Genomic DNA, 19,477 nt, shown 5'->3' on the forward strand with positions numbered 1-19,477 from the left:
ACCTCAGCCGAAGTTAAACACTCAACTGAGCCACTCATGTGCCCCAACAAATACTTTTTTTTAAAGTTTATTTATTTTGAGAGAGAGAGAGAGAAAGAGCACAAGTGGTGAAGGGGCAGAGAGGAGGACAGACAATCCCAAGCAGACTTCGCACCATCAGCACAGAGCCTGATGTGAGACTCAAACTCACAACTGTGAGATTGTGACCTGAGTCGAGATCGAGAGTTGGACACTTAACCGACTGAGCCACCCAGGCGCCTCCTAAATAAATTTTATCCTATAGGAGGGCAGACTAGAGTGAGGCTAAAGCTGTAATTGGCAAGGAAGCAGCAATCACTCGCATTAGCCAGTGTGGGGGTGGGTGGGTGTTGGTCATTTCTGTGGTTTGGGCAACGTTCATGTTTTTGTCTGAATTCACACATGATTATGAAGTGCTCTTGTTTTGTCTCCATCCACCATGCTCAGAGTGGCCTTGTACGATGCTAACGTCTTGTGAATCTATTTACATTTAACAGAATACAGAGGCCTCATGGTGAGAGCCAGGCCGGTTGTAACAGGTTGTAACAACACCGCCCAGCGCACAGTCCCAGGCTGGCCCCGGATTGTCAGGGGCTGCATTTCTCTTTCTCAAAATGTCCATTTTGAGATGATCCCTGTTTTCCAACAAGAGCTTGGCAGTCCGGTATCTAAATATTTAGACCCTCCCTGTACTCTGACCCAGTCACACCCATCTGTAGAACCAGCCAGGCAAGAGAACGTCATCACTGGCTTGGGCTGTGTGTCGATGTGTGTGGTTTTGTGTACATGTGTCTGTGCCCGCCAGAAATTCCCTGATAAGTTGGGAAAGAGGCCAGAGGCGGTTCTACTTCACCTCTGGGCCCAGCAGGACTTCCCCTCTGCCCAGGGAGCGAGTTGCTGGGATTGAGTCTCAACAATCTCCAGGGAAGTGAGGGTGCCCAGCTTTAGGTAGGGTCAGGGAGGGACAGAGGGGATAATGCAGCAGCCAAACTTTAGAGGAGCGGGGGTAGTGGTGGAAGGGAGGGGAGAGTTCTTTTGTATAAATGGGTCTCTAGAGAAGCTGCTGATTTTCCTTCGAGGAAGCAGCCTGCAGTAGGTCACTGTGGATTCCCACACCCATCCCTTTCTGCTTTAAGCCTCTTGTCTCCAAAACGGACCCCACTGATTAGAACGACAAAAAAGTCACATATGCTGACCTCATCCTCCACCAAGAGGCCTACTCTGACCCCTTTCCAGTTAGACGCTCTTCCTTCACTCAGGTCCATCTCTCCACCTGAAGTATGAGGACACCTCCTGAGGGCCTTACAGGTGGCCAGGCAAAGGCCAGTGCCACCACTATGTGATGCCGAGGTGCCATCAGATAGCATTGCAAAATGGCAAAGTGAAACTGAAGCCAAGAGGATGGGCTCCAAATGTCCAGGGTTGTGGCAGAGCCCCAACCCTTCTTTGTGGGGCATGACTAGCCCTGTACCAAATGGTGTTGTGGCCCAGCGACTCACAGGCCAGCTGTCCAGGGCCAGAACTCCACTGGTACTGCTCATCTATATGGTTAGAAATAGATCTCTTCAATCCTTGGGGGCCTGAACAGATCAAATGCATCCCGGGTTATGTGGCAAGTCTCGGCAGCAGGTGAAGTGATGGGTGTCTGATAACCTGGATCACAGAGAACAGGGGTTACAAGGCAGAGGGTCATTTTTGCAGGAAGCCCTGTTATCTAGTGTCATCCAACTAAGCAACCAAAAACTTGTTCAAGACTCTGCCAGGGTTTTGAGGGATGGGGCACGCTGTCCTCATTTTGAGAAAAAAAAAAAAGTCTCTGTTCTGGGACAGCTTACTATCAATTCAGGGAATGAACTAATAATGCAGAGAATGACTTAACAATCAAGTTCAAAGGTAGAAGGTGCAATTGGAGTTCAGAGATGAAATCATGCATGGGCACTAATCCAACTTGTACCACATTACCAAGGTGCGATTTCATTTGGGCCTTGAGAGGTGAGCAGGATTGGATAAGTAAAAGGGAATGGGGATGACATTCCAGATGTGAAAAGCATGAAAAAAAGTTTAAAGGTCGCAAGAAACCAGACGTGTACGTGTGCCCGCATACATGTGTATGCCGCAGGAGAGGAGGCTGGATGGGGCACTGTGGGCTGAGCTTCAGGAACACTATGGAAGACTTTGGACTTGATCCGATTAGTGACAAGGAGTCATTTTATTCTTCAACTGGGGGGTGGAGGTGGGGCTAGGAGGACCAAGTTATGCTTTAGGAAGTGATCTAGCAGCAGTAGTTGACTAAGGATGGTTGCTCTGAGTGACCTCCCTTCTTGGTGTGTCCATATAATTTTGTGTCTTTCTATGGACACATCTCCCCGTATTATACTTCTGTGCTCATGTGCCTGCCTTCCTCACTGACACCAGGAGTTCCTGAAGCAGCCAGGTTTTTTCCATCTTCCTATTCTGACATGTACCTGACTCACAGTAGGCACTCAACTACTGCCTGGCTAGATGAATAAATCATTTCATTTTACTTAACTGAATTACAATGACATTCCATATAAGGATAACAACTGTCAAAAAAAATTAAGACTAAATCGCACAGAACACTAAAAAAAGATACATCACAATTTGATCTTAAAAAAATATTTTTTAATGTTTTTATTTATTTTTGAGACAGAGAGAGACAGAGCATGAGCAGGGGAGGAGCAAAGAGACAGGGAGATACAGAATCTGAAGCAGGCTCTAGGCTCTGAGCTGTCAGCACAGAGCCCGACGCGGGGCTCGAACTCACAGACTGTGAGATCATGACCTGAGCTGAAGTCGGACGCCCAACCGACTGAGCCACCCAGGAGCCCCACAATTTGATCCTTTTAAAAATGATTTGTGAAATGCTTTAGGATCTTAGAACTACCACCATCTTTGTAGTAGCAATTATTACTGTATAGTAAGTCCTATTTCATAGGATGCTAGATAAGTTTCCTACATATGGATTTGGATATGCTATGCATCAATCAGATAGTATTTCACTAAACCTGTATACATATGGTAAGAACCTGTCTTAGTGCAGCTAATTATTTTTTTTTAAAGATTTTAAGTCATCTCTACACCCAACGTGGGGCTCGAACTCACAGCCCTGAGATCAAGAGTTGCACACTCCACCAAATGAGCCAGCCAGGTGCCCCAGTAGTGCAGCTAATTCTTAAAGTGGACATTCATCCTGTTCTAGTGTTTGGAAAGGAATTTGTTGTAGCTGCAAATCTCTTTAAGCAAACCCAATATTGAAAAAAATCCAGGCTGGTAATAATTTTCTCTTTACAAAAATATTCATAACAGGACTCTTATAAGTAGTAAAAATTTCTTCTTAATTAAAATAATATTTGGGGCACCTGGGTGGCTCAGCCGTCCGAGTTCGGCTCAGGTCATGATCTCATGGCTCGTGAGTTTAAGCCCCGCATCAGGCTCTGTGCTGACAGCTCAGAGCCTTGAGCCTGCTTCGGATTCTGTCTCCCTTTCTCTCTGCTCCTCCCTTGCTCACGCTCTGTCTCCCTCTCCTACAAAAATAAATAAACATTAAAAAAAAATAAGATTTGATTAAAAAAATTTTTTTTAATGTTTATTTATTATTGAGAGAAAGACACAGAGCATGAGCAGGGGAGGGGCAGAGAGAGGGGGAGACACAGAATCTGAAGCAGGCTCCAGGCTCTGAGCTGTCAGCACAGAGCCCAACGTGGGGCTTGAACTCACAAACTGCGAGATCATGACCTGAGCTGAAGTCGGTTGCTCAACCGACTGAGCCACCCAGGCGTCCCAAGATTTGTTTTTTTTTTTTTTATAAGTAACCTCTATGCCCAACATAGGGCTTGAACTCATGATCCCGAGGTCAGGAGTCACATGCTTCACCCACTGAGCCAGCCAGGCACCCCAAGATTTGATTTTTAAAAGTTAACTAATTTGAAATGTAAAAAAATGAGTTGATTTATGAAACTCTGACTTATGTCCCCAGGAAAGTGAGGTGTTGTCTATAAGCCTGTTTTAGGTAAAAAGGGTTAGGAGAGAGCAGAGTTCTAGTTTGGGGGACAGTGCACGGAGGAGTTGAGAGATGGAGTTCAGAGATCACGATCCCTCAAGGAGTCAGTCTCCAGGTTTAGCCATGAAGCGCCAGGTCTCTGAACCCGTTTCTTTTGCAGTAAGTGACCTTGCTGGCCCCTTGCAGGACCAATCCAATTCTGAGCAGGATAACAGGAATCATTCTGGGTAAATCAGAGTCTATTCCATATGTTTATGTGTTCGCTCACTCAACAATGGATGGGGCAAGAGAGACATTCAGGGAACTGAAAAAAGCTGAGAGCGTGGAGCAGGGAACAGGAGGCTGAGGAAAATCACGCACTTGGTCGTAGCTCCAGTGTGCTTGCTCGCTAATATGCACAGCTTTCCTCCCCTCACCCACCTGCTCCCTTTCAGAGAGAAAAGAATTGAATTTAGAAGAATCAGGTTTTATTTAGTGATGTGAACATTAAGAATTTGTCTACATGGCTGAAATATTCACAAAAGATTTTACCATTCACACTCATACACACAGAGGAAGTCTGCTGAATAAAAAATGCTCATCCAAACTGCTGTCAGGGACAGCAAACTGCTTGCCTATTCCACTGTGGGGGGCTTCAGTCTTCATGAATGTTGAACAGTTTGGCTACTTCATTGAGATCTTCGTGTTGCTCACCGTCCTTAATGATCTGAGGGAGAGAGTAACAATGGGTCACTAACTCACTTCATGTGCATTCAGGTGGGCCCGCACAATGGGGACAGCCCAGGCCAGCCCCCACATCACACTGGGAGAGGGCTGTGGGAACAGCTTTCTGTTAACCCCAAATGAGCGGGTAACAGCTCCCAGGCCACCCAGCCAAGTCCTGAGTGAAAAAGAAACGCTCCTGAGGCAAGGCTACACCTTTGTTCTGCTCAGGCTCAGTCTGACCCAGGTGGACAATGCACAGCAAGGCACCTTGATGAAGTCCCAAGTGCGTTTTCTGGTCCACACTGCCCATCTTCCTCTAGGAGCTCTGACAGGTACCTACCTTCCTTGCTATTGGCATTCGGTTGAAGATGTTCCACAGCACGATCCCCACCACTACTTTGTCCCTGAGGTAGAAGATGACACCTTTGCCGTAGTCCTCCCCTTCAGCTGGGGCCTGGGGGACTGTGGGACTGCCGGCAGGAACAGCGATTTCTGAGGCCTCAGACTCTGTCTCACTCTCCGATCGGATACCAGTCCCTGTGGCCAACCCACACGACAGACAAAATCAAAATAAAACAAAGTCAGTTATGAACTTAGGAAATTCTAGAAGGCAAGCATCTTTTGATACCTGCTTCATTCAAGCTGCTTCTAGATGATTTGTTTTTCTATGCCCCCTTAGTGAACACTGACTTCTCCAGATCCTCTCCATTGACAAAGCTAACAAAAGGTCTTCCTTGCCAGCTCCAGGGCACTGGGTCAGTCTAACCCCAAACTTCCATCCCTTACTATCTCATTTTAAATTTATGCTATGGATATTTCCTGGTATCTAGATTTCTTCACACTGCAGAAGACTTGCCCTTGTCCTCTGAGAAACATTCTAGAGCTGCACGGTCCAGTATTGTAGCCACTAGCCACAAACAGCTATTCTAATTAAAATTAATTAGATAAAATTAATTAAATAAATAAAAGTTAATTAAAGCTTAATTTATTTTAACCAAAATTAATTTTATTTTTTTGATGTTTATTTACTTTTGAGAGAGAGAGAGCGAGCGAGGTGGGGGGGGGAGAGACACAGAATCTGAAGCAGGCTCCAGGCTCTGAGCTGTCAGCACAGAGCCCAATGTGGGGCTCAAACTCACGAACCGGGAGATCATGACCTGAGCCAAAGTCACACACTGAACCAACTGAGCCACCCAGGTGCCCCTAACCAAAATGAAATAAAATGTGAAATTGAGTTCCTCATTTGCACTAGTCAAATTTCAAGTGCTAAATAGCCACATGCAGCTAGTGCCTAATGTACTGGACACAGCAGAAATAGAACACTGCCATTATAGCAGAAAGGTCTATTGGGCAGTACTGCTAGAGGCACTCTGGCCAAAGCAGGAAAGGACACTTTAATATGGAAAAACCACAGTGGAGGTGTTTCCTTCTGGGGAGGAGGTGTGTTGTCCTCTGAGAACAACCAGTTTCCAAATAATACTGCCCAGTGCACAGAGTGGTGATCTGAAGTTTATAAGTCCCTGAGTCCCTCTCCTGGATTCACTTCCCTGGAGGGCTGAATGAAGGAGCGGGTGGATATTATCACTTGGATTGTACAGAAAAAGGACCTACGTGTCCCTATGATGTCTTGCTCTCTCCTTAAAGAGCAACCTGTTTTTGAAATGCCTCTAACAAGAGGACACAAAGGTTAAATAACTTAAGCCAGGGTCATGGAAGGCAGAGAGAATAGGTCTAAGAGTTAATGAGAGTTGTGTGTGGGAGAGAAGTTCATTCCACGAGAGATGCCTCCCATCTAAAGAAAACCTGGCAGTAAGTCCTGACGGATGGAATTACAGGCAGCTCAAGAATTACTCAGCCCAGTTCTTCACCACCCAGGGTCCGTGGAGGATAGTAGGTCCTAAACTACGGTTCTCAGGCCTAAATTAAGGTTCTTTGGATTAGTAGGAAGCTAATAATAATACTAATAATACTACTAATAATAATATCTTTAAAAAGTTCAGGTTTTCTTCATCACACAGGGCTTCCTATCCCCTAGAGGCAAACTAAACAAGAGTTGCTGAGCCAGCCACTGTCCAGAGTCCAGGACAGACACCCACAACATGAGTCTACGCTTTGACCCGGAGACCTGATTTTGCCAGCTCTCAGACCACAGAAGTGTGAGAACTTCGGGTGTGGTTTATTTTATCAACGTTTATTTATTTTTGGGACAGAGAGCGACAGAGCATGAACGGGGGAGGGGCAGAGAGAGAGGGAGACACAGAATCGGAAACAGGCTCCAGGCTCCGAGCCATCAGCCCAGAGCCCAACGCGGGGCTCGAACTCACGGACCGCGAGATGGGTATGGTTTATTTTAAAGCACAACATGAAGAAAGGCTTCCACTGACAGTTCCCTCTGGTCAATACAGAAACCCCTTATTCAGTAGAATTTGGACCACTGCTGCTCAACACTCTTGCAAGAGAAGTAGTTGGGCTTCCTTACCTGACTGCTCTGTGGCAGATTTTGGGTTGTCTTGTGCAGTTGCTTTTGCAAACACACCAACTGTGGGCAAACTACTGTCCACAAGACCAATAGCTTCGTAGCCAACATCGGGGCCCAAATCACTCCTAAGGAAAGAGAGACAAGAGGGTATTTTGTCAAGGGGCTGCAAAGAATGACACAACGGCGTATTTTTTCTAAGACACCGCACTTTGGTTCATGCCAACCAGAGAACTTGGTAGGTGCAACAAGAGAAACGCCAAACTGATCTGTCCACTTGCTAGAGCATCTGGGGTTATCCCAAAGCAGTTTTTATTTCCCTTAGGAAGCCATTATACATATCACATATCCATACAATGATCTACACTTTGCTAAATTTATCTATGCTTTTACCCCTTACCATACTTGACGAGTGATGGGTTCTTTGAGTTTACTATTCACTACCTTCCTTTAACTCATCCTAAAACTGCCTTTTTGAAGCTTTAAGGAGTACTCCATATTTCTAGAATTCAGAATCTGAGATATTTTACAGCTTCATCAACTCACAGTATTTCCTCTGAGCCTTCATTTTATCAAGGCTGCAATGCCTCCCTCCACTTGGGTCATTTTAATTGTTCCTCTTGGAAACTTTTCCTATCATTATCATACCCTGCTCTTAGTATGTCAGGAACTTCAGAGAGTGTTTAAGGCACAGACACACCATGGTTTTGTAAATCATGGAGGCTACTCATGGTTTTGTTTCTGGTGCTCTACAGTTTGCCATCATTTAATTAATTAATGTTTGAGTATAGCTGACACCCATGTTATGTTAGTTTCAGGTGTACAACTTAGTGATTATGCCACGCTCACCACAAGCAGAGCTATACCTGTCCCCACACAACACTATTAGAATATCATTGACTATATTCCCTTTGTTCTGCTTTTTATTCCCATGTTGTCATCTTCCTGACCATAGAAGCTCAATGAACTGGTGTCTTCGGGGATTGGTCCACAATGACCTCCTGGATTCTGTTCCTGAGACCTAACTGATACTTGTATAGCTATGGACTATTTTTTTTCTTAACTGCATTATCTTACATGTGTTGACCCTGAAATCCATCTGTTATGTTTTCACTGCCCACTCACAAAACTGTGTGTGATTGTCCTAAAATGTACTCTCACCAGCTGAGAATTTCCCCAACAGAAATTGTTTAGAGGTTCTGGAAACCTTGAAGTTTTTTATGTATTCCATCTTTCACAAAGGAACAAGATGAGACTGTGCCAAGTAAGGCCAGTCCCAGTACTCAGGAATGTCCACTGCTAACTTTTTGCTATCCAGAGAACTGCCTACCTATGTCTGACTTTGAATTGCTGATCTTAAGGGTTACATATGAGTGGGCTGCCTTTTTTTTTTTTTTTTGCTTAAAGTAATCTCTACACCCAGTGTAGGGCTCCAACTCACAGCCCCGAGATCAAGAGTCGCATGTTCCACTGACTGAGCCAGCCAGGTGCCCCTGGGCTGCCTTTTTTGTCAGTACACTGGGCTCAGCAAAGAACAAATAAAAATATACTGCCATCTATAGCTAAGAGCTCAAACTCTGACCTATTTTACCGGAAGTGCTGATGCCATCTCCACTCATTCTCCTAGTCTAACTTATGCCAGGTGGGGCCTTTTACTGGAACACTGCTTGGGTGTAAAATACACGGAAATGAGATGGAAATTTTTCCCCCTCTGTATTAAGCTAACTGGCCCACATGGAAACCAAACTGTAACTGTGGTTTCAGTAATTCTGTGTTCTAATAAGTTGAATCCACAAGGTACAAAAAACTATTACCAGAACATTGACTGATGCCAGTATGGCTTAGCAGCTCCAGTCATATTTTCTCCGGCCAATCTTCCACTCACAACAGCATGATCATGGTGCTCTACCCGCCTCCTACCCAACTTTATATCGTAGAAGCATGCGGCATCTCCTGCCTTTGGAGACAAATACATTACATGAGGACACGATAAAAAAGCAAATTGAAGACAGAACATACTTTTGGGGGCTCAATAAAACCTTGTGCTGTTACCTAATGTTTTCCATTTATAGGCCAGAATCACACCTACACTATTAAAAAAAACAGTTGAGATTCCATTTTTAAAAAAGTATTCTAGGCTAAAAAAAAAAACAAAAAAAAACCGAATCAAAAAACGAATCTGTGCTTCCACAAAGCTAACCTAAATCTTCTATGCTCCAGCTCACACTGATTTCTTTTCTTATTCTGCCCTTAGCAGAGACCAAATATTTAATAGCCATGGTTTGCAGAATATGCTTTCCTATGCCTGGAAACCAGTTTTTAGGTGTGACTGCCTCTTACCTAGAAATCTTTTCCAAGGTAAGATTTTATTTTGGTCATGCGGCCTCAGTTCCTTCATTCACCCAATGTTTCCGGAGAACTTATTCCTGTACAAAGCATTATCCTGTCTGGGTGGCTGAGACAGACCCGAGCCACACTTTGCTCACAAGGAGGGTGTCACCTAGTTGAGGAAGATGCAGCATCACCCCTCACCACAGCACGGTGCAAATGAGTGTGGTGCCAGGTGAGAGGTACAGACTGAGTGAGCTCAGTGTTCCAAGCAGAGAGAGGGCCTCTGGCTGGAAGTGAACAAGGCCACCTTCACTCAACATGTGGCACGTGAGTGCTCTAACCCTTTGTTCATCTTTGTGGCTATTCAGACTCCCCCAAAGCAACCTAAAAATCCAACATGTGAGCAATGGTGAAGTGGATGATGAAATCTACTTGGTGGACTATTATATAGTCATTAGACTGCAGATTCTGAAGCAACGTGGAAAATACGTTAGAAGGGAAAGTGAAAAAGAGGAGAATACAAGTGTTCATATAAAGCACACTCACCATGACCATCTACAACAAAGGAAAAAAATCTGATGCACAAGAAAACGAAGGGAAGGAAATACACCAAAATACTGGTGCTTGCTATAGGTGATTTTCCCACCTTCCCCCTTCTTGTCTGTGTCTTCCATATTGAGTGCAGATTGCTTTTATAACAAGTTTTTAAAAATCCAGTACACTTTATCTTTAAGAAAAAAAAAGCTTTAAGGGAAAAACACCCTTCAAAGTTCCTATGGCCTTAGTTGCAGAGTCCATAATCAAACACAATACACTCGTAATGATCTAACAATGGGGAAATTACCTCATGGTTCCTACACACTATAGTCTTGTTTGTGTCATAACAGATTTTTTTAAGACAGCTAAAAATAGTGCTCAAGGATAATGAAAATGGAGTAATTTTCCTTTCCAGAATGTTTTAAAACTGCCTCATCCTCCATTCCCTGGACTCACGTTGGGGCAAAGGGAACAGAAGATCAATGTGAAAGCTGGGCATGAGCACATCCGGGTAATGCCGGAGGCTGCAGCCAACTGGAGAATGGGAAGAACTGTCTTTCTGCAGGCATGTACACTGTTCATTTCTTTTTCTACCGGCTTGTGGCGTGAGGTCATACCTGATCTCCTAAGTCAAGTAGTTACATTCCTGTTCTTTACCCTGGGCTTTACACCCCGGCTCTGTTGAGGTAAGGAAGTTCGGTGAGCTTCTGCACACTGCCAGGCAGACCTGCTCACAGGCTGGGGACAAGGAACCATGCCTGCTCGTGCTGTAGCACACTTACCACCCAGATGTTAGAGCGTGCTTGGAGCTCTGCATTTACCCGGAAGCCACCAAAATCAGAGTCTATCTCTAGTCCACCAGTCTTGGCCAACTCAACATTGGGCTCCAGGCCCACAGCTGCCACTATGTGGTCAGTTTCTACCTGAGGAAAAAAAGAAATACTTCAGCCAATTACCACGGTTTCCATGTATGCCTATGGACATAGCAACTGCACATTGTTCTACTCAGAACTGGAGACTTAAAAAAAAAATCACTGGTTAACTTAGGTAACTCTGGTAAATAGATTTAAACTTCTACTTCATAAAGTTCCCTCAAACACAAATAAACCCCACATTATCAGAACAGAAATCTGCCACCCTTGTGAGGTCTCAAAAATCTGTTACAGACAGGAGGGGGCTATAGGAAAATGGCTCACAGGTGTCTACTCTGGCTCTCATCATTCTTATTTATTTTTTATTTTTTTTATTAAAAATATTTTTTTTAAACATTTATTTATTTTTGAGACAGAGAGAGACAGAGCATGAACTGGGGAGGGTCAGAGAGAGAGGGAGACACAGAATCTGAAACAGGCTCCAGGCTCTGAGCAGTCAGCACAGAGCCCGACGCGGGGCTCCAACTCACGGACCGTGAGATCGTGACCTGAGCCGAAGTCGGACGCTTAACCGACTGAGCCACCCAGGCGCCCTATTTCTTTTTTTATTTTTAAAAAGGCCTCTTTTTTAAAGTTTATTTATTTATTTTGAGAGAGATTGTGTGTGCATGCAAGCAGGGGAGGGGCAGAGAGAGGGAGAGACAGAATCCCAAGCAGGCTCCACATTGTCAGTACAGAGCTCAACATGGGATTTGAACTCACAAAGTATGTCATCATGAGCAGAGCCATGATCAAGAGTTGGGAGGCTTAAGGAACTGAGCCACCCAGGCATCCCTCATCATTCTTATGTTAATGGATGGAAAGTTCATTCAGAAAACTATGACAGGTGAATGGTGGCTGCCCCGAAAACTACTGCTATCAAATGAAGGAGTAAGAATAAGGCAAGGCAGGGGGCAGAGCTGGAAGATCTGGCAGCCCATCTTCCCCTCCTTACCTTCCTGCCGTCTTTCAACTTGATGAGTAACTTGCCACCGCTGACTCCAACTGACTGCACAATAGCATTGGGAAGCACCTTAACCCCCTCTGTGAAGGCAAATGAGACCTGAGGCTGAGTCTGTGAGCGTACCACCTTCACGACAAGTAGAGAAGATGACTAAAGCATCTGCTATCATAAAACCGGTAATCATCAGTATGCAGGCAGCCTTGGAGACCCCACACCCACAGTTCACTTTCAGTACTTCCAGAAATTTGGTGCATCAGATTCAGAACACCTATGTGAACTTGGATGACTGGAGAATGGTGGAAATACTTCATCTGTCAGGTGATATGGCGTATGTCAAGGGGGTTCCCAAAGAAGCGAACTTTGCTTTAGGCCTAACTCAAAGGAAAGAGTAGCAGCATATGGAAGGAGTCTCCCTACCTCGTCTGACTTTTTCCATGGTCCAGTTGCTGAGGTATTCAGGGAGGATCTTTCCCATGTTTCCTTTCTCAGGGAAGAGTTGAATTACTTCTGTACCCAAAGCTCGAGCTGGGAAGAAGAAACAGAGTGTACAGTGGGAGGTGAAAGCCAATCCTGGAAAGACTGGAAGAGAAGTAAAGGAGCAGCAGGTAGCCATTCACTATATGCCGGGCGATGCTGCGACCCAGGCCAGAGCTCCTATCTGTGGGTCACTGGGGCACGAGGGCACTGACAAGGCAAATATAACAGGCGCCAGAACTGCCATCCCTGGATTCATCTATAAGCGAATTAAGTGCACTTACACCCAGGCATCACCTCAGACTTACATAGGTGCCTTACGACCTTTCAACAGTAAGCACCCTCCTGAGAAGATGCCCTGATTTCACAGAGCTGAAAACTAACATTAAGAAAAACGGCTGCAATGAAACATTCAAACTGGAACACACAGATCTATCCAACTGGGAACCATTGTGTGTCTGAAGACTGACTTTTACAGGGAATAGCAGTTCAAATATACATACGATTCTGTAGTCTACATTGCACTTACCATCTTAATAACTCACTTTCCTTAATATTTTGTTTCAAAGGAGTCCTGGCTTAGAGGCTAGAGGAAGGGAAGGAAAGCAGTTCTGCTCAGTTGCTCAAATGACAGCTTTTTGTTCACTAAGGGATTCCTCATGAGAACTAAGCTCAGTGCTTAGCTTTACACCATATAAATCATTTTTTTAAGTAAACCTTACCCCCAACATGGGGCTTGAACTCATACCCCAAGATCAAGAGGTGCATGTTCTACTGACTAAGGCAGCCAGGTGCCCCTTACCATATAAATCTTAATCAAACTCTTTCTACTGATCCTGGCAAATGCATCCCTGGAATGTGTGAGAGCCCCAAAAATCATAGGATATAAGACCAGAGAGAGAAAATCGAGGTCACTGCCTAATACTCACCCTTTCTGCCAAGAGCGCAGGCTAGTTCGCTACCAAGGAAGCCTCCACCGATTATTGTTATTGAGTTGACTTCCCGGGAAATCTTCTCTAAAGTTCTAAAGTCTCCAATCTGCAGGATCATACCAGTTTAGTCCACTGATTTTCCAAAGATGTATAGGATGATAATACTGATAAGAATTTTTCTGCTAAATCTTTGACAATAGTAATTTGCATATAAAATCTTCTTGTATAAAGTGGCTCAATTATAGCCTCTGTTATTTTTATTTTTTTACTGTTTTATTTTATTTTTGAGAGACAGAGAGAGACAGAACACGAGCAGGGGAGGGGCAGAGAGAGAGGGAGACACAGAAACCAAAGCAGGCTCCAGGCTCTGAGCTGTCAGTACAGAGCCTGACGCAAGGCTCGAACCCACAAACCATTAGATCATGATCTGAGCCAAAGTTGGATGGTTAACTGACTGAGCCACCCAGGCACCCCACCTCTGTTATTTGTTTGTTTGTTTGTTTTGTTTGTTTGTTTATTTAGAGAACGCACGCACGCTAGCGGGGGAGGAGCAGAGAGAGAGGAGAGAGAAAATCCCAAGCAGGCTTTTGCCTATCTATCTATTTCTTTCTTTCCCCTATCTATCTATCTATCTATCTATCTATCTATCTATCTATCTATCTATCTATCTATTTAGAGAATGCACGCACATTAGCAGGGGAGGAGCAGAGACAGAGGAGAGAGAAAATCCCAAGCAGGCTCTTTGCCATCAGCACTGAGCCCCACATAGGGCGTGAACACACGAACTGTGAGATTATTACCTGAGCCGAAACCCAAGAGTTAGTCTCTTAACCAACTGAGCCACTCAGGTGGCCCAAGCCTCTGATATTGATGTAAATTTCTTTCTCCATTGTAACATTCCTTCTAGTGTCAGTGGTTTTCAACTGGGGGCAGTCTTGCCCTCTCCCCCTCTGTGGACATTTGGAAATTTCTGGAGACATTTTTGGGTGTCAAAACTTGGTGTGAGGAGGTGCTACTTGCAGCTAGTGGGGAGAGGCCAGGGATGCTGCTACATATCCTACAGGCACAGGCCAGCCCCTCACAACAAACAATTATCCAGCCCCAAATGTCCATAGTGCCAAAGACTGATTAACCTTATTCTATCAAGAATTTAAAGGATGATACAAATCTTTTCAAATACCCGTAAGAGTGGCTGGAAAATTTCAGCTGTTTTCATGAATAAAGCAGTGTTAAGAAGAAAAGCCCCCACTTCCTTTTTCACTTAGGTATTCTTTTTTTTTAAACGTTTTGTTTATTTTTGAGAGAGACAGAGACAGAGTGCGAGCGGGGGAGGGGCAGAGAGAGAGAGAGACAGAAAGAGAGAGAGAGTTAGTAAGTCACAGAATCTGAGGTAGGCTCCAGGCTCCAAGCTATCAGCACAGAGCCCGATGCGGGGCTCGAACTCTCAAACAATGAGATCATGACCTGAGCCGAAGTCAGACGCCTAACCGACAGAGCCACCCAGGCGCCCCTTCACTTAGGTATTCTTAAGTTTTCTCCTCAAAGTCTCCACGGTAGCATTTATAATGCAAAATGCCAAGAGGCTATAAGGAGTTCCAGTGCATCAGGAAAAAAAAAACTATGGAAGGGCAATCAGAAGGAACCATAGCAAGTAATCAAAAACAGTAAATGTATTCTTCACCTAGGAGTAGAAAACCCTTGAGTGAGGTATTTGAGGTGCAGAGAGAGGCAGTGACTTGTTCAAGGCCAGATAACAAGTCTGTAGAAGAGCGATAAATAGAACTCACGTCCCCTGATTCCTGGATGGTTGCTTGGGGACCACAACCTTATGCTACCTCTTCAAAAACCAACACAACCAAAGCACTACAGCAATTACCTTTCTGAAAAGTGTTGTTCTACTCTTCACCTCTGCTCCAGCCCTATCAATAGCAGACAGACTTCTTGGAGTGCCTCCTAGAAATAGAAGAAGGAAAACCCTTTAGCCCAACAAGCTGGAGCTAGCCCAGAAAATCCCCTCACAAAGGTGGCGCTGTGGTGTTCTCTGCCAGGGCCACCTCAGCATTCACAGGGCATGAAGGCTGTTTCCCTTCACCTCACCTCTCTCCCGGCAGGCTTCTGTCAATTTTCTTCGACAAGCCATTTGAATTTGAGAGTCTCTCTACAAAGGGCCTGCCCTCTCCAGTGATGGCCACAAGGCCTCAGTTTTTGCTTCTCCAATCCCTTCTAGGGGGTTCACCAGAAAGCATGCTTTGTTTAAGGGACAGCTTTGATCTCCCCTTTTGATTTCTGATTGGTAGTGGCCATGAGGCTGTATCATTTTCAGGGCACAGGGCAGAGAGCAGAGGGCAAGGGTTAACAGGGAGAGCGGGGAAAAAAAAGGCCACTCTCTTAAATACCCATCTGTGCCCTTACTGGAAGTGACAGCAAGGATAATTTGGAAGGGCTATTGATCAGATGCCTGTAGTTAGCTGGGCTTTGCACCAAGAGAAGAGGACCACTTCAGAGATACTGGGTTTGGTTTTCTTAGGATTAAGTCATGTCTTCTAGACTAAAACGCGAATGAGCTGTACCAGGGACAAACTCCCTGTCCAGAAACACTCACCTGTTGCAAGCAAGCACTTTTCATAGGTTATTTGAGAGCCATCATTAAGTTTCACCATGTTGCCTCTCACATCCAGCTGCACTACCTGGTACATACACAGAAAGAGAGAGAAATGCATTAGCTTAAAACAGTTTTTTATTGAGACATAATTCACACAACATAAAATTTACCACTTTAAAGTGTACAATTCGGTGGTTTTTAGTATATTCACAAGGTTGTGCAGCCATCACCACTATAATTATAGCTCATTTCCATTACCCCAAAAAGGAACCCTGTACCTTTTAGCCATCAGTCTAGTGAGAAGAATTAGTTCTAAGGTGATACTTAAGAAACCATTTATATATTTTTATAATTTTTTTATGTTTATTTATTTTTGGGAGATAGAGCAGGAGAGGGGCATAGAGAGAGACAGACACAGAATCTGAAGCAGGCTCCAGGCTCTGAGCTGTAAGCACAGAGCCCGACACGGGACTCGAACCCACAAAGCGCAGGATCATGACCTGGGCCGAAGTCAGACACTCAACCGACTGAGCCATCCAGGTGCCCCAAGAAACCATTTCTAAGTAATCACTGGCACCACGGTTTCTGGTACCCAGCCTCTTCAAGTGGTCACAGTTGCTTTTTTTTTTTTTTTAAGATTTTTTAATTTACTGTTTATTTTTAAGAGAGAGAAAGTGTGTGTCTGTGTGTGTGTGTGCACGCGGGGGTTGGGGGAGAGAGAAAGAGGAAAAAGGGTGAGAGAATCCAAAGTGGGCTACACACTGATAACAGAGGGCCCAATGCGGGGGCTTGAACCCACGGACCATGAGATCATGACTTGCATCGAAGTCAGATGCTTAACTGACTGAACCACCCAGGCGCCCCGAGTGGTCATAGTCTTAAGCAACTAACATTAAAACAAATCCTTACAGTCCCCACAGTCCCTGCACAATTTGTGGAAATGGAGAACAGAGACAGACTTTTCTATTTGGCTTTTTGGAAACCTTCTTCGTTAACAATGCTCCTACATTCTCAACATTTTTACAAGGTTCTCTGTCTAACTTCTATCCTTCACTAAAACTCAGCTCTCCCACCAAGGACACCTCACACGTAGAGACTGCTTATTCACCCACACTCCTCATCACACCCAGGGCAGGTATTGGCTGCTGCTGCTGCTGCTGCAACTGCTTCCAGATTCTTGTACCCTCATGCTGCTCTGAGAAGCACCAGCCTGTATCCTACCAATCACTGCTATCCAGCCACCTCCCGGTCACTCCTCATTCACTGAAGTTGTTGGAATCTGGCTCATACTTTTCCTGTGAGCCACATCCAGAATCGTATATCTTAAAGCTCTACTTCTACCTCGAATATCCTACTTTTTGGTCACAAATTTCCATTCTTCCAGCTTTTTCTCAGGCCCACTGTCATCTATATATGCTTTTAATTTTCTCTGCTTACCCAGTGGGCTAATCCATTCCAACTAATCTGGGCTCATGGTAGATCACCCAAACTGTTCTCTTGCTACCACGTCTAAGTTCCTTGCACCCTAATCCTTATGGTGAAGAGCTTGAGATCTGTAGTCAGAGAGACTAGAGACCCAGTCTCTGCTCCCCTCCTTACTAGCTGTGAGGCCATTCATTCAAGACACATTTACTAAGCACCTACTATGTCAGGGACCATGCTAAGTGTTCAGGACACAATGGTGAGAAAAAGTTACCTTCCCTGCCTCCAGAGTCCAGTAGCCAAGGCAGACAATTTAACAAACACTACATTCAAGAGTGAGAAATGCTCTGATAAAGGTTGTACAGGTAGCTCTAGAGACATGTGACACATGCCCTCAGTCGAGCTTTCTGGAGGCAATGATATAAACTGTGACTGGTTGGGTGAGTAGCTGCTTTAGACACTTCCAGTTTGTCCTTGGGTAAGCTCTCTCTTCAATACAGCCCCAGTAAGTCAGTGACTCAACTGGCACACTGCTCAGTCTCAGATAACCAACCACCTGGTATCCTAGTTTACTGCAAAAACAAGTGAAGCTATAGGATATGATCTTGCTCAGGTTCCCATAAGGCTTCTCACCTCCCAACCCCCAAATAAAAACTTTACTTCCTTCCTTCTAGCTTCTGGGATGAGGTGTCCTTTCTGAGATGTTTCTGTGCCTGACCCCCATCCCCTGTTAGTTACCACGTACTCCTGTCCTTCTCTGCTGACATCTTAGGCCTTTGGCCCATTCACATGCTTAGGTCTGTCCCATCCTCAGAGCCCCACCTCTGACTCTATGTCCTTCTCCAGGGCCTGTCCAACTGCAGTCTCCATTTTCTCATTTACATTTTGAAGGAGTACTGTATCCTCTTTTCGAACTTCACGATGACATCTGAACCACTGAGTCTGTGGCTCATCTTACAGTTCTTTTCCTACCAGATCCCTCTGCTGTAAGGAGGAAGGTCAATAACATCCTCCTCCTTTTTTTTAAAGTTTATTTATTTGAGAGCTAGAGAGCACCTGCTGGGGAGGGGCGGAGAGAGAGGATCCCAAGCAGGCTCCATGCTGTCAGTGAAGAGCCTGATATTGGGCCTGAACCCACAAAATGTGAGATTACAACCTGAGCCAAAATCCAAAGAGTTGGATGCTTAACTGAATGACCCACCCAGGCACCCCCACATCCTCCTTCTTGAAACTCTCTCCAGTCTCACTTAGCACCTGTCCTGGGCTCTCCTCCTTTAACTTCTTTCCTACTTTCCTTTGGGGGCTCTTCTTCAGTCTGCCTCCTCAAAGCTGGATTCCCCAGGGTTCCATCCCTGCCGCATTCCCCTTCTGACTGCAAAGTTCTCCACAGGAGGCCTCACCCACTCTCATGGTTTCAACCCCTACACATAAGTGGATGATACCCGAATCCCTATCCAAGCCCAGACCCCTCTTCTGAGTGTCACAGTCACATATCCAACTGCCCATGGACATCTCTACACTTATACGCCATTTCATCCGTAACAGTCCAAAACTAAATTTTCCTTCCCCCTTAAACTAGGTCTTCCTTTTGTAACATCTCTCTCAGCTGGGGGTAACCACCACCTACCACACAAGCTGGAAATCAGAAAGTCATCTCTGCCTCTTCCCTCTCCCTCATGGCCCACCTTCAGTCTATCGCCACGCCCTATCAAGGCTGCCTTCTAAGCAGGTCTCAGTCTGCCTCCCACTCCCTATCACCTCTCTATCAGGAAGCTATAGCAAAAAAAAAAAAAAAGGCAAGCTCTAAAATGGTATTATTAAGAGCATGGGCTCTGTAGTCAGACTGATCTGGGTTCAAATTCTGTAATCCACTACTTATTAGCTGTATGATCTTGGGCAAGTTGGTTGACCTCTTTTTAATCTCAATTTCTTTCTCTATAAAATGGCCAACAATACTACCTACCTGAGAAGATTATTATGACAAAATGAGACAATACCTGTAAAGCATTTTAAAATTGTGCTTACTGCTGCTGCTGCTGCTTCTTCATCATCACCACTACACCATCACTACCATTACTGCCTTA

At 44.9% G+C, this 19,477-nt stretch overlaps 1 protein-coding gene across 2 annotated transcripts in view; it reads right to left on the reverse strand.

Moving 5' to 3' along the window:
• Positions 1 to 4,489: 4,489 nt before the first annotated feature.
• Positions 4,490 to 19,477, reverse strand: part of AIFM1 (apoptosis inducing factor mitochondria associated 1) — a 33,257-nt gene continuing 18,269 nt past the window's right edge. For both annotated transcript variants that reach the window (XM_027054233.2, XM_027054232.2), the window contains exons 7-16: positions 15,972 to 16,056; positions 15,246 to 15,322; positions 13,367 to 13,475; positions 12,381 to 12,488; positions 11,955 to 12,043; positions 10,871 to 11,011; positions 9,035 to 9,177; positions 7,224 to 7,348; positions 5,085 to 5,281; positions 4,490 to 4,745 (exon numbers count right to left, since the gene is read on the reverse strand). In XM_027054233.2, coding sequence (XP_026910034.1) covers positions 4,674 to 4,745; positions 5,085 to 5,281; positions 7,224 to 7,348; positions 9,035 to 9,177; positions 10,871 to 11,011; positions 11,955 to 12,043; positions 12,381 to 12,488; positions 13,367 to 13,475; positions 15,246 to 15,322; positions 15,972 to 16,056 — 1,146 coding nt within the window. In that variant the 3' untranslated portion in view covers positions 4,490 to 4,673. The remainder of the gene's footprint in view (positions 4,746 to 5,084; positions 5,282 to 7,223; positions 7,349 to 9,034; positions 9,178 to 10,870; positions 11,012 to 11,954; positions 12,044 to 12,380; positions 12,489 to 13,366; positions 13,476 to 15,245; positions 15,323 to 15,971; positions 16,057 to 19,477) is intronic.

This window comes from Acinonyx jubatus, chromosome X (assembly GCF_027475565.1).
Source record: "Acinonyx jubatus isolate Ajub_Pintada_27869175 chromosome X, VMU_Ajub_asm_v1.0, whole genome shotgun sequence".
NCBI lineage: Eukaryota > Metazoa > Chordata > Mammalia > Carnivora > Felidae > Acinonyx > Acinonyx jubatus.